Source organism: the organism of the source record quoted next, unplaced genomic scaffold (genome assembly GCF_019419815.1).
Source record: "Pyrus x bretschneideri cultivar Hongxiangsu unplaced genomic scaffold, Pyrus_bretschneideri_v1 Contig28, whole genome shotgun sequence".
NCBI lineage: Eukaryota > Viridiplantae > Streptophyta > Magnoliopsida > Rosales > Rosaceae > Pyrus > Pyrus x bretschneideri.
The window spans coordinates 5,580,513-5,603,719 of NW_025999590.1; the positions used below are offsets into that span (position 1 = coordinate 5,580,513).

At 38.4% G+C, this 23,207-nt stretch overlaps 1 protein-coding gene across 1 annotated transcript; it reads right to left on the reverse strand.

Annotated features, from left to right (window-relative positions):
• Positions 1–1,268: 1,268 nt before the first annotated feature.
• Positions 1,269–9,539, reverse strand: LOC125479240 (WAT1-related protein At4g19185). The gene is made up of 7 exons (XM_048588380.1): positions 9,070–9,539; positions 8,633–8,695; positions 8,412–8,528; positions 7,980–8,265; positions 3,320–3,475; positions 1,914–2,065; positions 1,269–1,724 (listed from the first exon to the last, which is right to left on the reverse strand). Exons 1-7 carry the CDS (start codon positions 9,273–9,275, stop codon positions 1,511–1,513), a joined length of 1,194 nt encoding a protein of 397 aa, XP_048444337.1. The 5' UTR covers positions 9,276–9,539; the 3' UTR covers positions 1,269–1,510.
• Positions 9,540–23,207: the final 13,668 nt, after the last annotated feature.

Genomic DNA, 23,207 nt, shown 5'->3' on the forward strand with positions numbered 1-23,207 from the left:
CTTAATTAGATGCTTCAAGTGTTTCCTAATTGGCTAATATATTGCAAGGATGATCTATGGGATGCAACTTGAAAAATAGTCTGTTCGGATCCCACAACTAATCCCTAGCTTTTAAAAAAATGGGAAGGACCCCACAACTAACCCCAGTTTTTGGTAAAAATGGGAATCCTTCTCTTAAAGACTCTGTATATACGAATAAATTTTGAGAAAAAAAAAATATGCAGATGATGTTAATATTTAGAGGTATTTGTTAATTTTCTCCCCGAACTTGTAATGAACTGTCAGTTTCCTCCTGAACTTTAATTTTAACCAATTACGGTCTAAACTTTTATAATTGCCCAATTTTCTCCTTGGATTTTAATTTTAGCTGATTACCCTCCTGAACTTTTATAATTTGCTAATTTCCCCATCGACATTAGATTTTGAAAATTTTCATCCATCTTAGTCACGTGTGCAATACTTGGCAATTGTTTGAAGACAAAAAGGTAATTTACTCCTAATGTGGACAACATTTTTTTTTTCTTCTTCTCCGCTAGTTTACTTCATACATTTTTTGTTTGAATTATATCCCTAATGTGGCCAACTATGAATCTTCCCCATGGTCCACTTTTTCAACATGTTGGAGTTGTAATGCTATTTCAATAGCCTTTCTAATGACTTGATCCACGAGTAAATTCTAATAAGAAAAGTAATTGCTCAATCCAACAAATTCATTATTGAAAACTAACGAATTATAAACGTTCAGAAGGAATAATTGACTAAAATTAAAGTTTAGAGGGTAAATTGGCCAATTATGAAAGCTCATGAGGCTAATCGACTAAAATTAAATTTCAAGAAAAAATTGACAGTTATTTACAAAATCAGAAGAAAAATCTGCAAATACCTCTATTATTTATAGGTATAGGAATAGAAGATCGCAGTTGTAAGTGGGATTTTATCTGATAATTGGAATGAATCATTGTGAGACCTGAAAATCAAACCAGTCCAATCCAAACATATTCGCATTAGTATTATTTATCATAACTTCATAAGCATGGGAATCATAACTTCATAAGCATGGGATGGGATGAGAGCACGCGCATTGCATAGTACTACGTAAGCATGACCACTTTACTAACAACTGAACCACCAGAACACGATTCCCTCCACCCTCCACCCTCCACCCTCCACCATCTATCTTCTGGTATCTATTGCTCGTGTTATTCCTCGTCTCTCTTTCGGTCTTTCCCTATTCATAAAAATACGTAATAAAAAAAAAAAAAAAATAATAAAAGAACACGGCTAAATCATACGCATTCATAAGGGAAAAAAAATTCGGACCACAAATAAAAGAAACATGGATATTTGAGCAATTCTCCTCAATTGGTTTACTCTCCAAATTCCCATCACAACCCATCACACGTTTTCTTTTTGGACAATACCCATCACATGTTTTCTTAATCTGACGACTTTGGTATTGAACTGGAAACGTTTTTTTTTTTTTTTTGGTCAATACCCATCACATGTTTTCTTAATCTGACGACTTTGGTATTGAACTGGAAGGCACTGAGAAAATGAGTCCTCTCTGGAATGGTATCTTGTTAAGCGTTGCATCTTTCTGGATGAGAGGTTCCGAGCTCCGAGCAACGTGAGGTATAACAGCATCCAAAGCTGCTTGTCTTTCTCTCAAAGACGCCCAAGTTACCACATACAGACCAGCAATAATTAGTATTCCTCCTAAGACACTGTTTTCACATGTAAAAAGGAGACCAAATAAGCAGCACTCGGACAAAACGCCAGCTCGGCCATAATTAATCAAGTGAATAATACCACAGAAAATAAACATCATAGCTGACTAAACATAATGCATAACAGTACATATATGGCCAACGACCAAAAGGATTTTTCCACACAAGTATTTGATGTGAGCAAACCTTCCCAAATAAATAGGGCTTCCAAGGAAAATTCTTGACAAAAACGCCGAAGCTGCAGGTTGAAGTGGATTGTAAAGAGCAACCATAGCAGGCCCCAAAATCTTATTGCTCCACGTCAGCAGTCCATAATTAAGGGCAGATGCAACAGTTCCCTGAAAACCAAAGGGTTATAATTTAACAAATTCTAACAATTGAAACCGCTTTGAACTGGCCATATTAAATGTGCCCATCTTCATATTTATTCACATTAGATATACTAGTAAAATCATATCACAGAGAACTCAAAGGAAATGTTAATAGCATTATTATCGACTGTCTGATACAATAATTTCAGCAAATTTACATGATATGTAACTTGTACGTAGAGGATTTTCTGGAGCACAAAGAGCCAATAGATAGAATCACCATGAGTTATAAAAGTTTTCTGGAACCTCAGATACGAGACCTAGTTATGCAATCAGAGTTAATGAGTGATTAACCAAAAATACACTCATATAATCAGAGTCAAAAGAATATGTGGCTGATTATCCTATGTGATTTACATGGCTGGTTGTGGCAGTTTTCAGTGAAATGGAAGTTAAGGTGGAGTATGCAACATACCTAGGCCTCTCTGGTTGAACTAATTTGAGTCATTGATGTTGAAGATGAAAAATGGTCTTGCAGGGGTTCTGGTGTGTGTAACAGAAAGAAGAGAGGGAAAAGGGTAGAAAGGTTTGACGCATTTTTTTAGGGTTAAAAATCAAACAAAATAACTTAGAGAGAAAAGGCAGAGTCAAGAGAGTGATGCTAAATGAGAGAGAGAGATGAGAAAATATATAATATGGTTCTTAGTAAAAACCAATTACAACTTCTACATAATTTTTATTTAAATTTTAGCTTCAAGTATTCTCCATCATTTCTCCATCTTTTTCTTCTCTCAGCTCCATTCCTCCCTTTCCCAACATCTTCCCCTCTATCTTATACCAGGAAAATAATCCAACCAAAGCAATGTTAGTTTGCTTATTTAGAATAAGAAAAAACTTAACAGAGCTTCAAAGTCTAATGCTACAGAAGAAAAGAAAACCACTTTAGAGTATATATTCTTTAAGAGAAGGAGCAGGATCCCTCAAATAAGCTTATCGAGGGACACCCTTGTAGGGCCCACTCCACATCATTATCATCAAGATGACATGATCTTTCTAGAATTTTATGAGAAGCACACCATCTTATCTGTTGAATATGACGCATAGGATTGTTATCAAAATGTATGGTATCTAATCTTTTAAATCACTAGTACATCAAGTATGAAACCATGTTACATATAGTCAGTCAACCTTCTTTGTAGGCAGAACGAATTAAGAGAGATGATGAAATTTTGCATAGATAACAAAAGATTGGGCTATATATATCAATAATTTGTAACTTACAGCGTAAATAACTGCAAAAAGCTCCGAGTGTGTCAAGCTCCAGTCTGTTGACTCGTTTGTCATAAATAATGCAGTAACCACCATCAATAGCGCACCGAAGAAGTATGAATATGCTGTAACTGACAGGTTGGCAGTATATCTTTTCAAAAGTGGAGCCTGAAAGTTATGACATGTTATCAGAAATTGAAAGGCATGTTATTATAATTATGTATGTATGTATCCTAGCGGTTGAGTAAAAATTAATGCACTAATAAAAGGTCATCTACCACCCTCTCAATGTGATTCAAATTTACACCGCCCCCTCTCAATAAAATAAACCGAAAGTTCATATTACATCGATTGCCAGAGTTGCTACAATATGTATTTGAATTGTCATATGTCAATGGAAGAATTTCCCTTCAAATAATGTTAAGAATCCCCTCCCCCTCAACTAATGTAATAATTCAAAAAAATGAAAGCAAACACAAGTTCGACAACCATTTTCAACAAACTGAATTGAAGGTCAAACCCTCAGAGTACAATAGTATGCACCAACTTTGAGCAATGGCTAATTCAAATGATGGCTTAAGGAATTGGAGAGAACAGACATGTAAAATACACATAACACGAAGGCGTCCCAAAATTCCAACAAAAAATCAGCAAATGAGTAGGCATGTCAAAGAAGCAAGTACTTAATACACAGTTAAATCCGATCCTACCTATTGGTGCAGAGCTGGTAGTCAATGTAACCCTGATCCGACCTAACAATGAAATTTGATTTAACCTTTCCCTTAATTCTAGAACCCTAACTTCACAAACTCCCAATTTCTGCAACCCTGATCCTAATTTGCCCAAATATGATAAGATATAGAGATTATCAAAGCACACTTCCAAGCACACTACATATGCACACATAAACTGGAATAAGTTTATCTTGAGTAGCCCTCCTTCCTTCATTTCTATTTCAAAATTATCAAGTAAGATGGTGAAGGTTAGAAAGTTGAGCAGGGATTTCCTCTGAGAAAGGAGCAACTGTGGAAGAAGGATCTTTTATTGAGCTGAGATGTTGCATAGAGATCAAAAGATAGATTTGGGTTAGCTATTGGAAATTCATCAAAACGAATAGGACTCATCAGGAAAGTAGTTGTGTACAGACGAGAGTTTGCTATTGCAAAGTCGTGAAAAAAGAACCAAGGCCTCGTTAGGAAAATGCTTGTGGAGTTACCCTCAAGAGCTGGACTTACTATGGCGCTCTATCATTTTAAGTAGAGTACACAGTGATGGGTAATGTTTTGCAGGTGCAAACTGAAATCTTACTGTCATAAGAAAAAACACACCATGCAACAATTCACAAGGAATTGTCTGCATGAGATTTACATAGTTTAACAAACTTTTGCCTATGCAGTGTTAAACGAGCAATGGTGCTGTAGAAACTTCTTTTTGAACAACTCCACTCAAAGTTGTTTGGGTCAACAGATGCAAAAGAAGTATATTGACCTTACTGGATGGGTGAGGTCGGGTGAGGTCAAAGAAGCGAGGACATGAGAGCGGGGTTCAAGAGAGTAAAAGTTAAGTTGATGAGAAAGATAAGTATTATGTAGGAAACTAAGGGGTTGGTCTTAGGGTAAACGATCTCGAAAACTCAAGTTTTAATCTTTGGTATTCAAGCACAAACAAATCAAGAAACAATGTTGGCATCATCGTGGATAGGACTTTAACAAAATATATTGTAGATGTTAGGATGGTCGGGGATAGAATTATAGCAATCAAGATTGTGAAGGGACTAGAGCATATCAATGTGATTAGTGTGCATGCACCTCAACTTAGGTTGGATAAGAGTCTGAAAGGATAAATTTTGGGAAGATCTTAGGAGAATTGGTTCAAGGAATCTCTCAGATGAAAAAATTAATCAATGAACATTATGGGCAAAGAGACAAGCAACTACAGAGGTTTCCATGATGGCCATGGTTTTGGAGAGAAACGAGGAAGGGGAAACCATTGTGGATTTTGCAATGGATCTCTTTCTATCCAATACCTTCTTTACAAACAGAGAAGACCATGTGATCACCTACAAGAGTGGGTCATCAAAAATGAGGAAGGGGGATCATATAATTTGTAAGGATTGCAAAGTTATACAAGAAGAAAGCATGGCTAACCAACATCGCTTGTTGGTGATAGATGTATATATCAAAAGAGAGAAAAAAGAACAAGACCTGAAGTGTCCAATGCGTTTGGGATACAGAGGGAACATTAGTCAAATGTGGGATTCGATTGCTAGTTGTATCTATAAAGTGGTTTTGCTCCACATCAAAAGGAACCTTGGTGGTGGAAGGATGAGGTACTGGAAAAAGTTAAGGCTAAGAAGGAATGATGTAAATCCTTATACAAGGATAGCACCGATATAAATCGTGAGAGGTATAAAATTACGAAGGAGGCGAAGAAAGCCGTGAGAGAAGCGAAGATAGATACCAAAGGAGAGTTGGATATCTATAAATTGGCTAAAGTAAGGGAAAAAAAGGCAAGTAAGGTGCATCTAGGATGAGAATGAAAATGTTCTAGCTATGAAGAACGCAAATAAAGACAGATGGAGAGCTAATTTTCATAATATTTTCAATAAAGGACACGAAAAGAGTACTTCTTTGGGAGAGTTGAGTAACTCGGAAGAGTGTAGAAATTGCTCCTTCTACCATTGAATCAGGAAAGAGGAAGTTGTTATAACTTTGAAAAAGATGAATCATAGAAAAGCAGTGGGTCCTGACGATATACGAATCGAAATGTGGAAGGTCTTGAGAGAAACGGGTATAGCATGGCTCAAAAACCTTTTCAATAAGATTTCGAAAAACGAAAATGCCAAATGAGTGGCGAAAAAGCACTTTGGTGCTTATCTACAAGAGACACGGGTCTTAGACAATCAATCCGGGTTCATGCTGGGGTGCTCGACTATGGGGGCAATCTATTTATTAAAGAGATCGATGGAACGATATAGAAATATGCAACAGGATTTGCACATGGTCTTCATATATTTGGAAAAAACATATGATATGGTCCCAAGAGAAATTCTTTAAAGGATTCTAGAGAACAAAGGAGTACAAACAGCATACATCCAAGCAATAAAGGATATGTATGATGGGGCAAGGACTACAGTAAGAACTCATTAAGGACAAACTAAATTTTTTCCCATATCCATATGATTTTAAGTCCTTACCTTTTTGCATTGGTAATGGATGAGTTAACGGGACATCCAAGATGATATCCCTTGGTGTTTTTTTTTCGCGAATGACATAGTGTTGATAGATGAAACGGAGGAGGGAGTAAATATAAAGCTTAACCTTTGGCTAAAAGTGTTAGAATCTAAAGGTCTTCGTCTAAGTAGGTCAAAGACAGAGTATATGGAGTGCAAGTTCAGTAGGAATGGGGTTCCAGATGATGAGATAAAGGTGAGGATTGGAGATCAGAAAGTACCAAAGAGCAAGCTCTTTCGTTATCTTGGATTTATCTTGCAAAAGAATAGAGAATTTGATGGAGATCTCAACCATAAAATACAAGTTGGATGGATAAAATGGAAGAGTGCATCGAGTATGTTGTGTGACCGACATATGCCACTAAAGCTCAAGGAAATTTTTCATAGGATGGCAACAAGGTCAGCAATGCTTTATGGCACAAAATGTAGGGCGATCAAACATCAACATATGCAAAAAATAAGTGTATCAGAGATGAGAATGCTTCGTTGGATACGTGGGCAAAGCACAAGATAAAGAACGAGGATGTCCGGGTACAATAGGAGTGGCCGCAATGGAAAATAAGATGAGAGAAAATCGGTTAAGGTGGTTTTTACATGTGAACTAAAGACATGCTCTGATTAGAAGATGCGATTATGAGACAAAGGTTCAAGGCACAAAGAGGTAGAGGAAGACCTAGGAAGACTTGAAAAGACTCCACATGGAGTACTTGGAGCTAACAAAAGACTTGGTGCAAAACCGAGCGTAGTGGCGTTCTAGGATTCATACATCGACCCCACTTAGTGGATAAAGCTTTTTGTTGTTGTTGTTGTAACAAACTTTTTCCTATGTCTATAAGAAATATAGTTGGTACAAGACAAGTTGTACCACTAAAGTCCAAATATAATTCTACAATTTCTTGCTCAGTTGCGGTATGCTTCAAAAGATAATTTATGCTTCAAAAGAGAGTTTATGCTTCATTCTCTTCGCAGTGGGTTTGTCTGAGAAACAGTTTCTCTTGTCGGTGTAATTTTAGGGAGTTGGCGCTAAGAAGCTACTACTCTGGCAATGTGCAGTTTTGGCTTCGTTGGACTGTCTTTCTGTTAAGATAACTTTCGGTACTCCTCAGGTTAGTTTTCATGGGATTCTTGTCCATCATTTCTAACTTTTTTTCATAAATTAAATTTCTTGTTTTCTATCAACAGACAAAGGGAGAAGAAGAATAAAATGGGAGAAGGATTTTCTATCGACAGACAAAGGGAGAAGAAGAATAAAATGGGAGAGGGAGACACAAGAATGAGAAACGCATAATGACAAAGTTACATACATAACTCCCTCACTAAACTAAAGACAATAGCACCAAACAAGCTCCAGTAGCGCTTCAAAAGAAGAAAAAACACACTTCACAAATAAATGACATAATTATATTCGACAAATAAAGTTAAAAGTATATAGTGATGCACCTGAATGGCTAAAAAAGCGGCCATGCACATACAGTTCCCTAATAAGCATAAAACTCCAAGATGAAAGTGATCTAGCCCAAACTCTAGAAAACTGGACATCAACCATCCAGCTGGCTCTGGTTGACCTTTGGCACTTATTTCGCTATGTGCTGCAAAGTCTGGTTCTGTATATCCAATCAAAGGAGGTCCACGAAATAAGACCATTAATATGGCCCCAGAAACACATAAAAGTGTACCACCAACCTTGGCCTGCCCTTCAGTTCTAAGCAAGTTAACTCTTTCTGTACTGCATGAACAAGTTCACATATGATATTGAACAAGTAATATCTTGTACAAGTTAAACATGCAAATGCGTGTATCCCTAAGTGTAGAGAAATATACAGGCACATAGAACCAACCTAAGTAGATTAAGTTGAAAAAATTCAAACTGACCCCATTAAAACAGCGAGGATAAACGTGAAAACTGGGATAGCAGGCTGTATGGCAGCAGCATATGTTGGATTTGTGTAGCCAAGACCAATAAGAAACAAAAGCTGGTTGCCAAAGATCCTATTTCATATAAAGAAGCAGCAAATGTCAAGGGGGTGATGCATCAATTGTAGCAGTAGATTATAAGTAATCAGAATGTGGCCATAAGTAGTATCTTATGTTACCCAGTTAACCCAAGAAAGAAGAAGGACATGAAGATGCGTCTATTCATTGGTTGTCGTATCCTTCTGCAATGCAATGCATACAAGAGAAGAGAAATGTTAGAGGATATTGTGAACATCATGATCCATGTGCACAGGACAGGGGAGGGATGGAGAAGATTAATTCAATTGCATAATTAATTTCCAAGATGACAGATTAACTCTAAGCAAGAAACAAGAACTACAGTCGATATAGATAATAGATTATTAGACAAAATCAAGCTAAATAACAGTCTTGGAGTATAATCAAATCATGGTCGCGCTCATGGTCATGGTCTGAGCATCCAATACACCAACCCACACCACACCATGCGTATATGAGCATATGAGTATGAAATGAATGATGCAAATGTGAGGAAATTGATAAAATTAGATAGATTAGATGAAAGAGAAACGCCTACTTTTCACGGACATAGGCGATGGGAGCGAGGATGGCGAGTGCAAGGAGGTCCCGGTATACGCAGAATACAAGCTGGTTGACGCCAACATTGAGGGCTACTTTGGTAATTACATGATACCCTCCGTTGAAGAGCTGAACCGCTGCCATGGCCGCATGTGCCCTCCAAACATCACCTCCACCAACTCCAACCCCTGCCGCCGCTGCCATCTTTCTCTCTCTCTCTCCCTAAGCCAGTGGAGGAGAGGGGGAGTGGGGGAGAGATTGGGTTAATTGGTTGGGGTTAAGAGAGATACAAGTGGTTGGATTTTGTTTTGTGTGAATCAAACTCAATCGGTGTGTGGATTGTGGACAGACAAGCCCTTATCCTTAGTCTTCAAGGCTGTATGCTGGTTTTCGAGATTCCCTTTCCATACAGTGAAAACAACGACATTTATATTTGTATTTTTTCTTCATTTAATTTTAATTGGAATTCATCTTCCGCCTTCAAACCAATTTCACGTCAAGAAACAAGTCACGACTGACCTGCTACCCTCTCCAAATTCCCAAAAGTTAGGTTCAATGAATCAATTTAACTTTACCCCTAAATTATGTGTTTTTTCCCACTTTGGCCATTCAACTCTATTTCCTATGTTTTCAAATTTATTATACTACATTTTATTTACATTTTTTCATTAACACCCTAAATATTATTATTGAATACACACAAAAAACTTATTGTTAAATTACTTATATACTAAAAGACTATTTAGCCTCACAAAATTTTAAAAAAGAAAGTGAGGAAGTATGAGAATACGATATGCAAAAATTAACTTGGTTTTTAAATAGGAGAAAGCATTTGAACTGCAGTTGATTCAATTAAGTTTGACGCTGGCATACATCTGAAGACATCTAGATTTCTGCTAATAATTATTTTTGTGCTAAAATATAAAACCATATACAAGGAATACTGATTCAAAAGTTCAAAACCATGCAAAAGTGCAAAGTGGCCAGGTTTTAGGTGGCTCTGCCATTGTATACATACGAAATCTAAAATCTCTAATGACAAAAATCTAAAAAATTGATAGAATTTGTCGAGAGATTTATTTATAGGAATTAAAAAAAAAAAAAAACATTAGTTCACGTTTGGCTTACTTTATGTGTGGTCCAACGTGAAAATGGTGTTGACAAAGTTTCAAATTAGATCTTATTTTCTTCTTGACAAACATACGATTTCACATCATGAGTTTGAGAGGGTGTTAGAAAATAAAAGGAAAGTGTTTTAGAGATTTGATTTAATTAGTGATTTGATATGATTTAATTAGAATTTTAATATGATTTGATTTGGTCTAGGTTTTCTTGTCTTGTAGACAAAGAATTGTATTATTTCCTAGTATTGCTCATTTGTAATCTTATAAGTACCTCATTATGTAAATTTATCCTAAACCCTTTATTTTCAACTTACTAAACCCTCAAATGGACATAAAATTAGATGTGCATAAAGTTGAATAGAGTATATGAGAAAATCATATGAAGAGTTTGACATGATCCAATATTCTAATGGATAAGATGTTGGGTTTCTATCACGCGTCACATATTTGAAACTCTTCATTTTCTAAATTATTGTAATAGTTTTGAATCTTCCTCTCTCCTTAATAATAATAAATTAAAAAAAATGGAGAAAAAAATGTAGAGTGTGGGGTCTGAGGACATTATTGGAAAGTACGTGAGTGTATTAAGATAAATTTTAATTTAAAAAGTAGATGTATGGTGTAACCCTTTTATTTATTATATGCATATGGTGCTTTACCGCAATAGCAGAAAACAATCATGTTTATGCACCTGATGTTTGTTCAATCCTCACCATTCTTTCCCCCCCCCCCCCCGGAACAACTAGTTATCTAACCCAATTAGTTATGTGTGTTCAACTAGTATTATTGTACAATCAGTAAGCACACGCACATACGTTCGTTGCAAAAGTTGAAAAACATTAGAAGGACTTTGAATTACTCATATACTTACCAACATGTCTTTCTTCAATTGACACACATGGTCATGGATGCTATCAGGCTACTTGTGGGGTAGAGAGATTCTCTTTAGTAATCGATACACCACTTAGCATACCAAATTCGCAAGGTGATTGATGACACAAGCCAATTCCAGTCGCAACATGGACTAAAATAGAAGAGGTGTGTTATCTATGCACCCCTTTTTATTTCTTACATATATTTGTTAATTTCTTTCATTTGATCTTCTTCAATTCATCCAATCCGACGGCCGAAAATTAAAAGAATGTGTAAGAAGTAAAAAGGCGTGTGTCTATATCACCCCCCAAAAAGAAAACCAATATGAACATCCCACTCTACCCCAAACGACAAATCCACAAACCCATTTCCACATTCATTGGCGTCGAGGCCCAACTCTGGCGATGATCACACTGTTGTTTACTTATGACACTAGCGATGGCCACTTGTCTCTCATCTCTTTTTTCAATCTTTGAATTTTTATGTTGGTTATCATTTTGACGCTGGCCACATTTGCCTACAACAAGATATAATTACATGCAAGTGTCATCAACATCGGACCATAAAGATTTAAAAATAGATAGAGGCGAAAGATGATGAGTGTGGATGCAAATTTCCGGCTTCTCCTTCTTGGACAAAATTGCATCTACAAAACAAATCACACCTTTGGTCAAGGCCAAAAAGCCTCACGCACCCATGATGAATTGGGGTGGGGGGCTTTGGTCGAAGAACCTCAGATGCCAAAGTTAGAATTTTGAGGGAAGAGTGTTTGGAGAATTTTGTAGAGTTTTGCAAGAGACTTGGACGTCGTTTTTGGAGAGAATGGAGAGCTATTTATAGGGATATGGCCGGCCTTATTAGGAGAATGGGGACCGGCCATTTGTGGTATTTTTTGGGTGTAATTTGTAGTTAATTAGTCATTAATAGATTAATTAGGTGATAAATCCATTAATTGACTAATTAACATAATTTAAAAGAAATGTTTTGGGGGTTATGGAATAATTACCTTGTGGAGAATATACGATGAGGGTGGAGGAAATAGTTTTGAATTTGTTACCTATTTTGGATACTTTTGACTTGGTTAAGGGATGATTGTCCGCTGCTTGCACGTAGGAATCTCGGTATGTCTCAAGGGTATTTTTGTCATTTTCTATCCAAAAATCGACGTGTCGCCTTATGATTATTTTTGGCTCCACAAATGCCCCCACATCTGTTTGGTTGCTCGCAGAAAAGGGCAACAGGTGTAGAGATTTTCTTGCTGTAAGAAACTTTGGACCGCTTCCTATTTCGATGTAGATTATCTCTTTAATAGGAAATTAGATCATTCTAGGAAAGAGATTTAAATTTCTCTCAAAGCCTATTTAAGTCCACCTTAAGTGGGTGATTAAATCAACTTTGAAGAGCGATTTATTCTACCCTACAAGAGAGAGAGCTTAAAGGATATTTGTTCCCCCTCCTCTAGCAATCTTCTACATCTTGCCCGTGCAAAGGACCGTCTTTCGTTGCTTTCTTCATTTTCTCCATGCCACATTGATGTAAGAAAAATTTCATTTTTCTTGGTTTCTTCGTCGATAGTGCTGTCGCGGGGCAGCCGTCAGGGTGGTGTGACGCGACGGTTGGCAGGGGCCAGGAGACAGCTTGGCATGGGCCAAAGAGGTGGTTTAGCAAGGGCCATTGCTTGTGCTGCTTGGCTTGATTGAAGCTAAGGATTGGCTTGGCATGGGCCGAGGAAGTGGCGTGGCATAAGCTACGGTTTGGGCTGCCACGTCTGGGCTGCTTGCAAAAAATGAGGAAACTACTTGAGTTTGATTTCTCAGCCATCGTAGATGGAACAGTCAAGGATGGAGCTACCAAGATCGGAGTTGCTGAAGATGAAGTGTCGAATGAGCGAACTGTTAAGTGTAAAAGTGGTTGCTGCCCCCTAACCATTTATTGCCTAGTTGATCTTCCAGCATTGATCTTTTGAGCTATGTGGCATTCTCGCACTGGAGAGCTTACCCTGGAGAGCAATTAGTTGATCCTCTCGCACTGGAGAGCATATAAATCATTGTTAGAGTGCAGCTGAGGAAAGCTGGATTGCTTGGACAATCGAAATAATCCTTAGCCTGCCACTGGTTCTTGGTAGTTGGGCTGGTGTGTCCTTCTAGTACTCGTCTGCCCCCGGTGTGCCATTAGGTTGAGCTACTATATTTGTCGGAACATAAGTAGTTTTTATATCCAACAATCTATATGGGGTAGTCGCATCTGCTTGATCTTGTCATTGAAAGATGACTTGCTTATATTGGTTATGTCTCATCGGAGCGTCTTCTCAATAGCTTCGTTGCGCTGAAAATTGCACAATCGCTCAGTCAGGAACCTTTCTACTTCTTCCTGAATTTTCCTTTGTTGGCGGTGGCATAACTCTCGGTTACCCCTGGTCGTGACCTACTGGTCTAGGCTACTCTTCCATGTGTTCGGCTCATCTATGCCATTGCCGCAGTGGGTGTGGTATGTTCCCAACAGGTGAGTGAGTAACTAACAGGCTGCTGGTTGAACTTCAGCCAGATTGAGTGATTGCTTTTTCTCCGTCCGCTGTGCTGCTTACTCCGATGTGAGGTGGAAGATGTTCCTTGCGGGCCTTGCCGCGAATGAACACTTCGCCTGGAAGGTTGCTCATGTTGAGTATCGGAGTATGGCCCCAACTGTGAGTGTATGTTTGTCCGTAGGCCTAACTAAGAGTGCACGCTCCTCTACGCACTAAGACGGAAGTATACGCTATCTCGGGGTCCAGTCAGGAGTGTATTATGTTAGAACGCTCAGTTTGCGACTGGTCAAATGGCTGCTTGCCGAGACGCTAGTGGAGAAGTTCCTCTGCCTTTGTCCTTCTTTAGGACACCTCGTCTGGGGCATATTGGATCTCCGTGCATTGCAAAAGTTGATTCACCAAGGTTGTCTGCTGTGTAAGGGCGTTCATCAACTTTATGACTTGTCGAGACAAGTGTTGTTCGCCATTTGGATTGGAAGAGCTTGGAAGGAATATGCCTCCTTAAGCAGTGGAAGTGTGGTAGGTTCTGGGCATGAGATTTGAATTGGGAAATGTTAAATCTGCGGAGAAACGTGGTGAAAATGCCCCCGGCTTGATGGTTGGTCCAGATGGTTGAGATAGTCTTGGGCCGATTTGGGCTTGTTTAGAATGTCGCAGGAGCAGGCTGGGCCATGAGAGTGGGCCCTCGGAGGGAGCAGGCTAGGCCACGAGAGTGGGCTGCTCGGCGGGAGAAGGCTGGGCCACAAGAGCAGGCTGCTCAACGGAAGCAGGTTGGGCCACGATAGTGGGCTGCTCGGCTTATGCAGGTTAAGCCACGGGGAGTGGGCCGTTCGGCGTATAATTCACACGGGTGCGAGGGTTGGGCTCGGCTTGGCAACGCGTTGGGCGTAGAGTGACATGGCTTAGGCCGTGGCCTTAGTGCTGTGAAACGCCTTGGATGGCACGGCTCGGGCCGTGGTAGTGACATTATGGACCTCGCCACATGTGGCTATCGTGGTAGCCACCGCAGTGGTTATCGTGGTGGAAACTCAGGGTGGTGGTGTCGCTCCACCTATTGTCACATTTAGCCTCATGGATCACCGTGGTCCTACCTCTTGTGTGTTGAAATTTTCATTTGTTGAATTTTCTAAATTTCTAACCATTGTACTTCTCTTTTACGTTTTATCAAAGAATTTTTGCAAATAAAAATTCTAATAATAAGAACGTACGAGAAATCTACAAATGGACAAGAAAATAGAAAACCTTGGATGCGAGAGTCTTTTACGAGTGTGGGACTCAACTCTTAATGAAAGCACCAATTTATGGATGCAAATTTCCGCCTTCTCCTTCTTGGACAAAATTGCACCTACAAAACAAATCACACCTTTGGTCAAGGCCAAAAAGCCTCAGCGCCCATGATGAATTGGGGGTGGGGGGGGTGCTTTGGCCGAAAAACCTCTGATGCCAAAGTTAGAATTTTGAGGGAAGATTGTTTGGAGAATTTTGTAGAGTTTTGCAAGAGACTTGGACATCATTTTTGGAGAGAATAGAGAGCTATTTATAGGGATATTGCCGGCCCTATTAGGAGAATAGGGACCGGCCATTGTGGTATTTTTTGGGTGTAATTTGTAGTTAGTTAGTCACTAATAGATTAATTAGGTAATAAATCTATTAATTGACTAGTTAACATAATTTAAAAGAAATGTTTTGGGGGTTATGGAATAATTACCTTGTGGAGAATATAGGATGAGAGTGGATGAAATAGTTTTGAATTTGTTACCTATTTTGGGCACTTTTGACTTGGTTGAGGGATGATTGCCCGCTACTCGTGCGTAGGAATCCCGGTATGCCTCAAGGGTATTTTTGTCTTCTTTTATCCAAAAATCCACGTGTCGCCTTGTGATTATGTTTGGCTCCACAATGAGGAAGAGATAGATGAAGAACGAAGATAATTAAATATAATTAGGGGATGGTCGATGGTCGATGATCGATGGTGCCGCGTGGACTTGGAGTGGGCATCGATTTGGCGTTGAAACTGTTGTTGGTGATAGGTGGTGGTGGTGGTGGGGGTGGGGTGGGGCCAAAGTTCTAAAAGACGTTAGACGCTAGTCATACGGCAATTTGGGGTTAGCGCCTAAGCGGACTAAGTGGATTTAAATAAATTCATTATATAATCGTATAAATAAGTGTCTGCATATACTTAAAAAATACATAATTTCATTGAGATAAATAAATCGCTAAATAAAATGACTTATAGATTATAAAGTATTAGAAGGTAATGAAAACATGGGGGAACAAACATATAATGTGTGTTCATCTAAGTATTTAACAAGTTTTTTACAATTTATTAAAAAAAAAAGTAAATGAAAGTTATTTATTTGTTGTCTAAGTGAGATACGTGACGTAGTCGAGTGCCTAGTTGGGTCTAGACGGGCTAGGCGAGCGCCTAAGCTTGTATAGCTCTTCATAATTTTCAAATGCCTAGAGATTAATGGAGATGGTGCCAGCCATCTAGCACCTAGGAGGAGTTTTTTAAAATAGTGGGTGGGACAAATGAATTGGTTAGTTGTTGAATGATTTTATTGTTAAGGTAGTTATAGCTGAACCTTAAAGTTAAAGTTGTTTTTCAGATTTAGCCTCGTTTTTTCAAAAGAAAAAAATATGGGAAAATTTGAAATAGGTCCAATTTTATAGACTACCTTTTGAAATAGGTTCAATTTTTAGTGACTTTTGACTTTTGAAATAGGTCCAATTTTTAGTTACTTTGGACCCATTTCAAAAAACCCCAAAAAATATTAGGGTTGTTTTATTAACATATCATATTTTGTTGACTGGACCTCATGTATTGAAAACATCCCACATTTATTTTTTAAATTAAAAATTATCTTAATACATCCCACTTAATTTCCTCCTTACACCCCACATAAGGAAATAAAAGTCGTTGCTGCCTTGATGAGAGATTTTTCCAGTCTTAGAAAAAATTGCTTCTGTTTGTCGAATTCCAGGAAATAAAATACGTGGCTTCTAGTGTACTGCTATTTGTATAATTTAGCTGTTTTTATTTGGTTATTGCTTGACCTCTTACATTGTTATCCTATTTTGCTTTGGGATTTCAAACTTCAACTAACTTTTCTCTTCTTGAAGTCTCTTCTTTCAACCGAAATAAAAAAAAGAAAGAGAAATGCAACTTTCTCTTCTAGACATTATTAATTGCCTAATGGAATCAGTTTCTGATTCATAATTAATGATTATGCATGTATCAACATCAATATATTTCCTTTACGGAAAATCTCATGGTTCCTTGCAACATTAGCGATTGCGATCGCAATCGCAATTACATCCCCAGCTTATGAAAATTTTCTTTAAACTAGTGATATCAGAATTTACAAAAAATGTTTTCAAATTTGAACTCTTAGACTGCAACTCGAAAACAAAAAAAATTTCAACATGTTCTTGAATTATTATTAGGTTTTGCTGTTAAAAGAACTTAGGGAGTGTACCATTTAGGGCTTATGTCATATCCCGGCCCAGGGCGGATCACTTTCGGGGCCCGCTCCACCACCGTAGCACGATATTGTCCGCTTTGGGCTTACCATTCCCTCACGGTTTTGTTTTTGGGAACTCACGAGCAACTTCCCAGTGGGTCACCCATCTTGGGATTGCTCTAGCCCCCTTCTCGCTTAACTTCGGAGTTCCCATGGAACCCGAAGCCAGTGAGCTCCCAAAAGGCCTCGTGCTAGGTAGAGATGAGAATATACATATAAGGATCACTCCCCTAGGCGATGTGGGATGTCACAATCCACCCCCTTGGGGGCCCGACGTCCTCGTCGGCACACACGCGACCAGGGTTAGGCTCTAATACCAATATGTCACATCCCGGCCCAGGGCGGACCACTTCCCGGTCCTGCTCCACTACCGTAGCACGATATTGTCCGCTTTGGGCTTACCATTCCCTCACGGTTTTGTTTTGGGAACTCACGAGCAACTTCCCAGTGGGTCACCCATCATGGGATTGCTCAAGCCTCCTTCTCGCTTAACTTCGGAGTTCCTACGGAACCGGAAGCCAGTGAGTTCCCAAAAGGCCTCGTGCTAGGTAAGGATGAGAATATACATTTAAGGATCACTCCTCTGGGCGATGTGGGATGTCACAGCTTAAATAGTCATTTTGTATCAAGATATATGAGTTATTTAATTTTAAATTTTATGTGGGATGTAGTCAACAAAATGTGGAGATATTTTTTGGGGGTGACGGGAATCCCATGGACAGTTGGTGTACCCATCCAATCAGAAGGTGCCACGTTTCCCATTAAAGAATCTATCTGATTTAGTTTTTAAGAAAATTAATTAAACAAGAACTAAACCCAATTTGTCGATTACAATGCCCGAAAGTGAAACAGAAACTCTGAAATATCATCCACCCCTGCCAATAACTCACGACAAACACCCACTAAGCACCACCATGAACTTTCGGCAACGACCCACCTCTATCGACAGTGATAATTTCACTGGTGACACCCCATTAATTATCTCCCTCATACTCTTCACTTTCTCTTCTTCCCTTCTTACTTCATAATGGAGCTCGAAGATGATCGATGACAACTCCAACTTTCAAATCTACTGTCGTTGACTCCGATCAAAGCCCCTGGGTGGTCGACGACAATTTATAGTGTCCTTCTCCTACATAAGGGAGGGTAAGAACGAAAAATAGGGAGGGAGAATGAGATAGAAAGAGAAAGGATTGAGGGAAAGGTAGAGATGGGTTGGGGTAGGGCCGGAAGTCGGAGACTCCAAAAGAAAATCTGGGTTCAATTTTTTTAATTAACTTTTTTTGGTTTTTATTTGAATTTATTTTCCAAAAATTTTACGAATTAAACGGGAAGATGATAACTCAAACAGCAAACGGCAACATGTCAAAAAGATGGAACCCAAGCAAAGTGTTAGGTGTTCATTTGTAGGGAACACCAGTTGTTAGGTGCACTGGGCACCTAGAAAAATTTCACCAAAATGTGGGATGTCAATAAAAAAAACTTAAAATATTATTAAAAAGGAGAGGGAGATTGGAAAATGTTATATTAATTTGGGGAAAGGAATCTAGAATACTCATAGAAGTGGGCTCGAAAAACCAAAAATAAAGAAAAAGAGAACCGTGCACCAAACCGAAACTACAAAAGAATTGAACAAAAAAAAAAAAAAACCAAAATGGAAATTGAAAAAGCCTTCATAAACTCAAAACTTCAGGTCCAAACTTCTTAAACAGTCAAAGCCTAGAGAAACCCTAACCTATCTTTCCATGTTCTCTTTTTATCCCCCTGCCGCCTAACACTGTTTTTATCTCTCTCTCTCTCCTCTCCCAACTTCTTCCTCTGCACCAACTGGAATGCTTGGTTCATTTCTCTTGTATATTTTTTTATTACTTCTTGCGACTGTAAAAACATTTGTCCATTTTGCAATTTTTAGGACTTTAGAATAAAGATTTTACTTTAATTATCTTCTAATATGTGGATGAGCAGATCGTCCGATGAAAATTGATCTCTAGAAAAATTTTGCAGAGAAATTTTTTTCAACTTCAATATCTATATATCTATATATCGAATATTAATGTCAATCTCGCAGGAAATTTTTTTTAACTTCTTCCAATTTCGAATATTAGGTTAAAAAAAAAAAAAAAAGCAAACTAAGACCGAAAAAAAAACCAAACTAAAAAGGAACTAAAGAAAAAACCCTGTAAAAAATGAATTAAACAGTAGTTTTAGTTTGGTTGTCGATTTTAGAAAAAACCAAACCGATTGAAACCGAATCCAGTCATAGAAGGCCAGATATACATATATATAAATCTTTTATTTATTCATAATTTACCATTTGTTGCAATCCTATTAGATTAGTCTAATTCCTATTAGAGTTGTAATTCTAAAAGGGTAAGGAATTAACCTTCTCATACTACTATAAATTAAGGCACAATGGGGTGGAATAGAACACATCCCACAATTACACATCTCTCTCTTTCTTTCTACTATTGCCGCACCTTCTCCCTATAACCTCCATAATTGTTCATTAAATTTTGCCTACAACACGTTATCAGCACGCTCTTGACGCTACACTAAAGGGAGTTTGATCTTCAATTAGGGGAGTATTATGTTTTAATCATTCTTCTTATGATTAATTTATTATTTTATTGAATTGATCTGCATGCTATTGATTCAATTTAATTTTATTTGTTGAACGTGATACAACGCATTGGAGATGCAATTCCGGCTTTCCAAGAAGGATCTTCTACAAATTCAAAGGCTTTTGTTGTTTTCTGTCAATCAGTTACGCTTAAAATAAAGTAAGATATTTGAAACGATCTTGAAGCATGAAAACATTCCCCATGATGCATGAACCCCCCTATGTTTATATTTTCCTTCCAATATATATATTGTTTATGTTCATATATTTGTCAACATATATATTTGTTCATGCAATACGCAATTATGCTATGTGGAATTTGTGAGTAAAAAAAATCGAAAGAAAATAGAAGCATGAAATTTTTTTTTTGGGTTCTGAAAACCCTAAAAATTTGAAAAAAAAAAAAAAAAAAAAGGAAAACTCGGTGAGCCGCGCCAAAACTGTAAGCCAAGTCGCCCCCAGTTGGCTTGAAGCCAAGCCAAGACATCGGCCCTTTTTTTTGGGCTTTTTTTGTGCATGGAACTCAAGCCCAATTTCAATGCTAGGCTACCCTTGTTTCTCGGACCAAAGCCAATTTTTGGCTTTTTTTTTTTAGCCCAGACCCATAAATTTTTATTTTTGGTACCCAATTTCACAGCCCTAATCATTTTTTTGGGTTTTTTTTTTCTTCTTTCGAATGGCCCGCATCCATCTAGCCCAAAATATGGCCTGAAACTTTGTATTATTTTGCGTCTACAATCAACCTCGAATGATCCCGATTTATTGAATTAATTAAAAGTGACATACAGTCCATTAATATGATAATGAATCCAAAATTATTGACCTGAAGATCACTTTTGGACATTAACGATTAAATATTTTATTTCTCTTCTTTGAACAGTTGACTCACTTTCTTGGTCCCAAAGCGCTCACACTTGAGTTCCCGAAGCAACTCAAATCCACTACACTTAAATCAGCATATTGCATTCTTTGTTCTTCCAGGAACCTCTCTTTTATGAACTAGATGTTCATAAACTAAATTGAACCTGTAATTTCAAATTTAGTGCCTTTGAAACCCGAAGTTTTCATAAAACAATACACCTATGAAAACCTGACGTTTTTCATGAAAACCATGTCTTAGAACCCGAATGTTCTAACTTTGATGCTTATGGATGATTCATTCTCATAGCACCAATAACAATCTTGTTCCCACCAATTTAGTGGATTGTCGAACCGTCACAAGTTTGATTTTCCTGATTTGGATGCTTCTAATATAAACCACTTTATGTGGGGTACAAGACGTGAATCTCCACTTGATTATCAAGAAGCTGAGAAACCATTGTAGCTAATAATGGCATGGAAGAGCTGAATAAGCCTCTGCCATGATCTTCATTCGAAGACTTATGCCTGAAGCATTACCAACGGAAGTACCTCATGAACGAGGATTCCATGGCTCTTTGGCTCTCTCTTATTGACAGTCTAATCATGAAAGATATTGCCCAAAGCACACCATGATTACGTCCATGAACGAGTACAATTCCAAAGTTTATAAATCCGATCGAATTTTGATTAGAGAATACTTTTCTCGTCCTTCATTGTTTCTAACTCGCTCCTAAAGAAACAAGTGTAGAAAGCGGAAGTTTACCAAATTCTTGGATCTGATTACTACCACAAACATATGGTAGAATCAGGGTCTACCAAGGTGTGGCATCATGCCTGAAGCGTGATCATTGGCACCTAAGACCTAAAACTTCAAGAATAAGGGATGTTGTTCCGCATCTCAACCCTGCAGAATCTACTTCGTCTTGATGGAATAAATCATTGGTTATGCACCTGTTCGTGCCCCTATCAATGTTGTTGGGAAGTACCATTCTCATAGTTAATATGTGAGATTGGTTTTGCTCCACCAAACATCGTTGGAAGAGCATAATTTTGACATGAATGACCTTGTTGGCCGAATCCACCCTAGTAATTTTGGTTTACTTTGTGAACATTTTTCCATTTTCTTGGATTCACATTTGGTGATTGTTTTACTCATGGATAATCTTATTGATATTGTCCTCGAATATGAGTTAATTGAATCATGCTTCTTAATACATGTGACCCAATTCAATTAAACACGTGATTAGGTAAGAATGTGTGAAAGTTAGTTGTCTGGATGAATGCGATACTACACACACTAACTTTACACCTAAATCACATCTCTAACTACGACTTCAGGTCTATCCAACCTGATTAAGAGCATTGGCATACTCCTCATTGTATGAATGGTACTGAATTACCATTTAAGGGACCTTAAATTCTCCCTGTCATTGAGTTTTTAAGGATATTCAAGATGACACCTTACGGCACAAGGTTTCTCTTAAAACGTCATGTGATTAATAGTAGCATTATGAAAATGTGGTTAGTGTTTTCTCCATAGGGATATAGATACAGAGATTGACATGAAAGTTGCCGAAGAATTACATGGACTGGTTCAAATAGTTCCAAACCACGGAACACCCTCTTAACTTGTTTGAGGCGTTCACTTACAATCCGACAGATGTGGTATACCCATCTAAGTGATTATTTGATCAATCAGGGACGGATTATGCCCTTGTGTGTTAAACTATAAAGTCTTATTCTGAATTGCTAGAGTTACAGTTTATGTCGAATCTCACTAAAACTCTGAAAGAGCTTGAGAAAACTGCCTCGCACCTAAAGATGGAATTTGAGATGAAGGATATTGGGAAAACTCGTTTATGCCTTGACCTGAAGTTGAAGTGTCACATCCTGGCCCGGGGCAGATCACTTCCCGGGCCCGCTCCACCACCATAGCACGATATTGTCCGCTTTGGGCCCCGACCACGCCCTCACGGTTTTGTTTCTGGGAACGCGCACGAGAGCATTCCCAGGATGGGTGACCCATCCTGGGATTGCTCTCGCGCGCTACTCGCTTAACTTCAGAGTTCCCAGAAACAAAACCGTGAGGGCGTGGTCGGGGCCCAAAGCGGACAATATCGTGCTACGGTGGTGGAGCGGGCCCGGGAAGTGGTCCCCCCGGGCCGGGATGTGACATGAAGTATTGTTCTGACGATATTTTGGTCTACCAGTCAAACTACACCCTAAAGGTGTCACCTTTGAGTATACCTTTGATCGTCCATACGTTACATGCAAATGAGACCCTTGAAGAGGTTATGGAATCCAAAATTCCATATATGAGTTCAACTTTGCGCTTTGTTTTACTTAGCTCATTGTATTTAGACATGCCTCATTCGTTGTTGATCTATTGGTAAAGATGCAACACCGCACCTACACGCATCCACTGAATTGATATTAAAGACGTACCCTGAAGGTGTTATGAGGGTAGATCCCAACGCATCTTGAGTGGATCTAACCCCCTGATCCTTGAAATGATGTTTGTCTTGTTGTTATTCTGACGCATGTTGCTTATCAAACCCACACAAGACAAAATCCCCAAATGGTTATGTCTTTACCGTTAGGGATATCGCA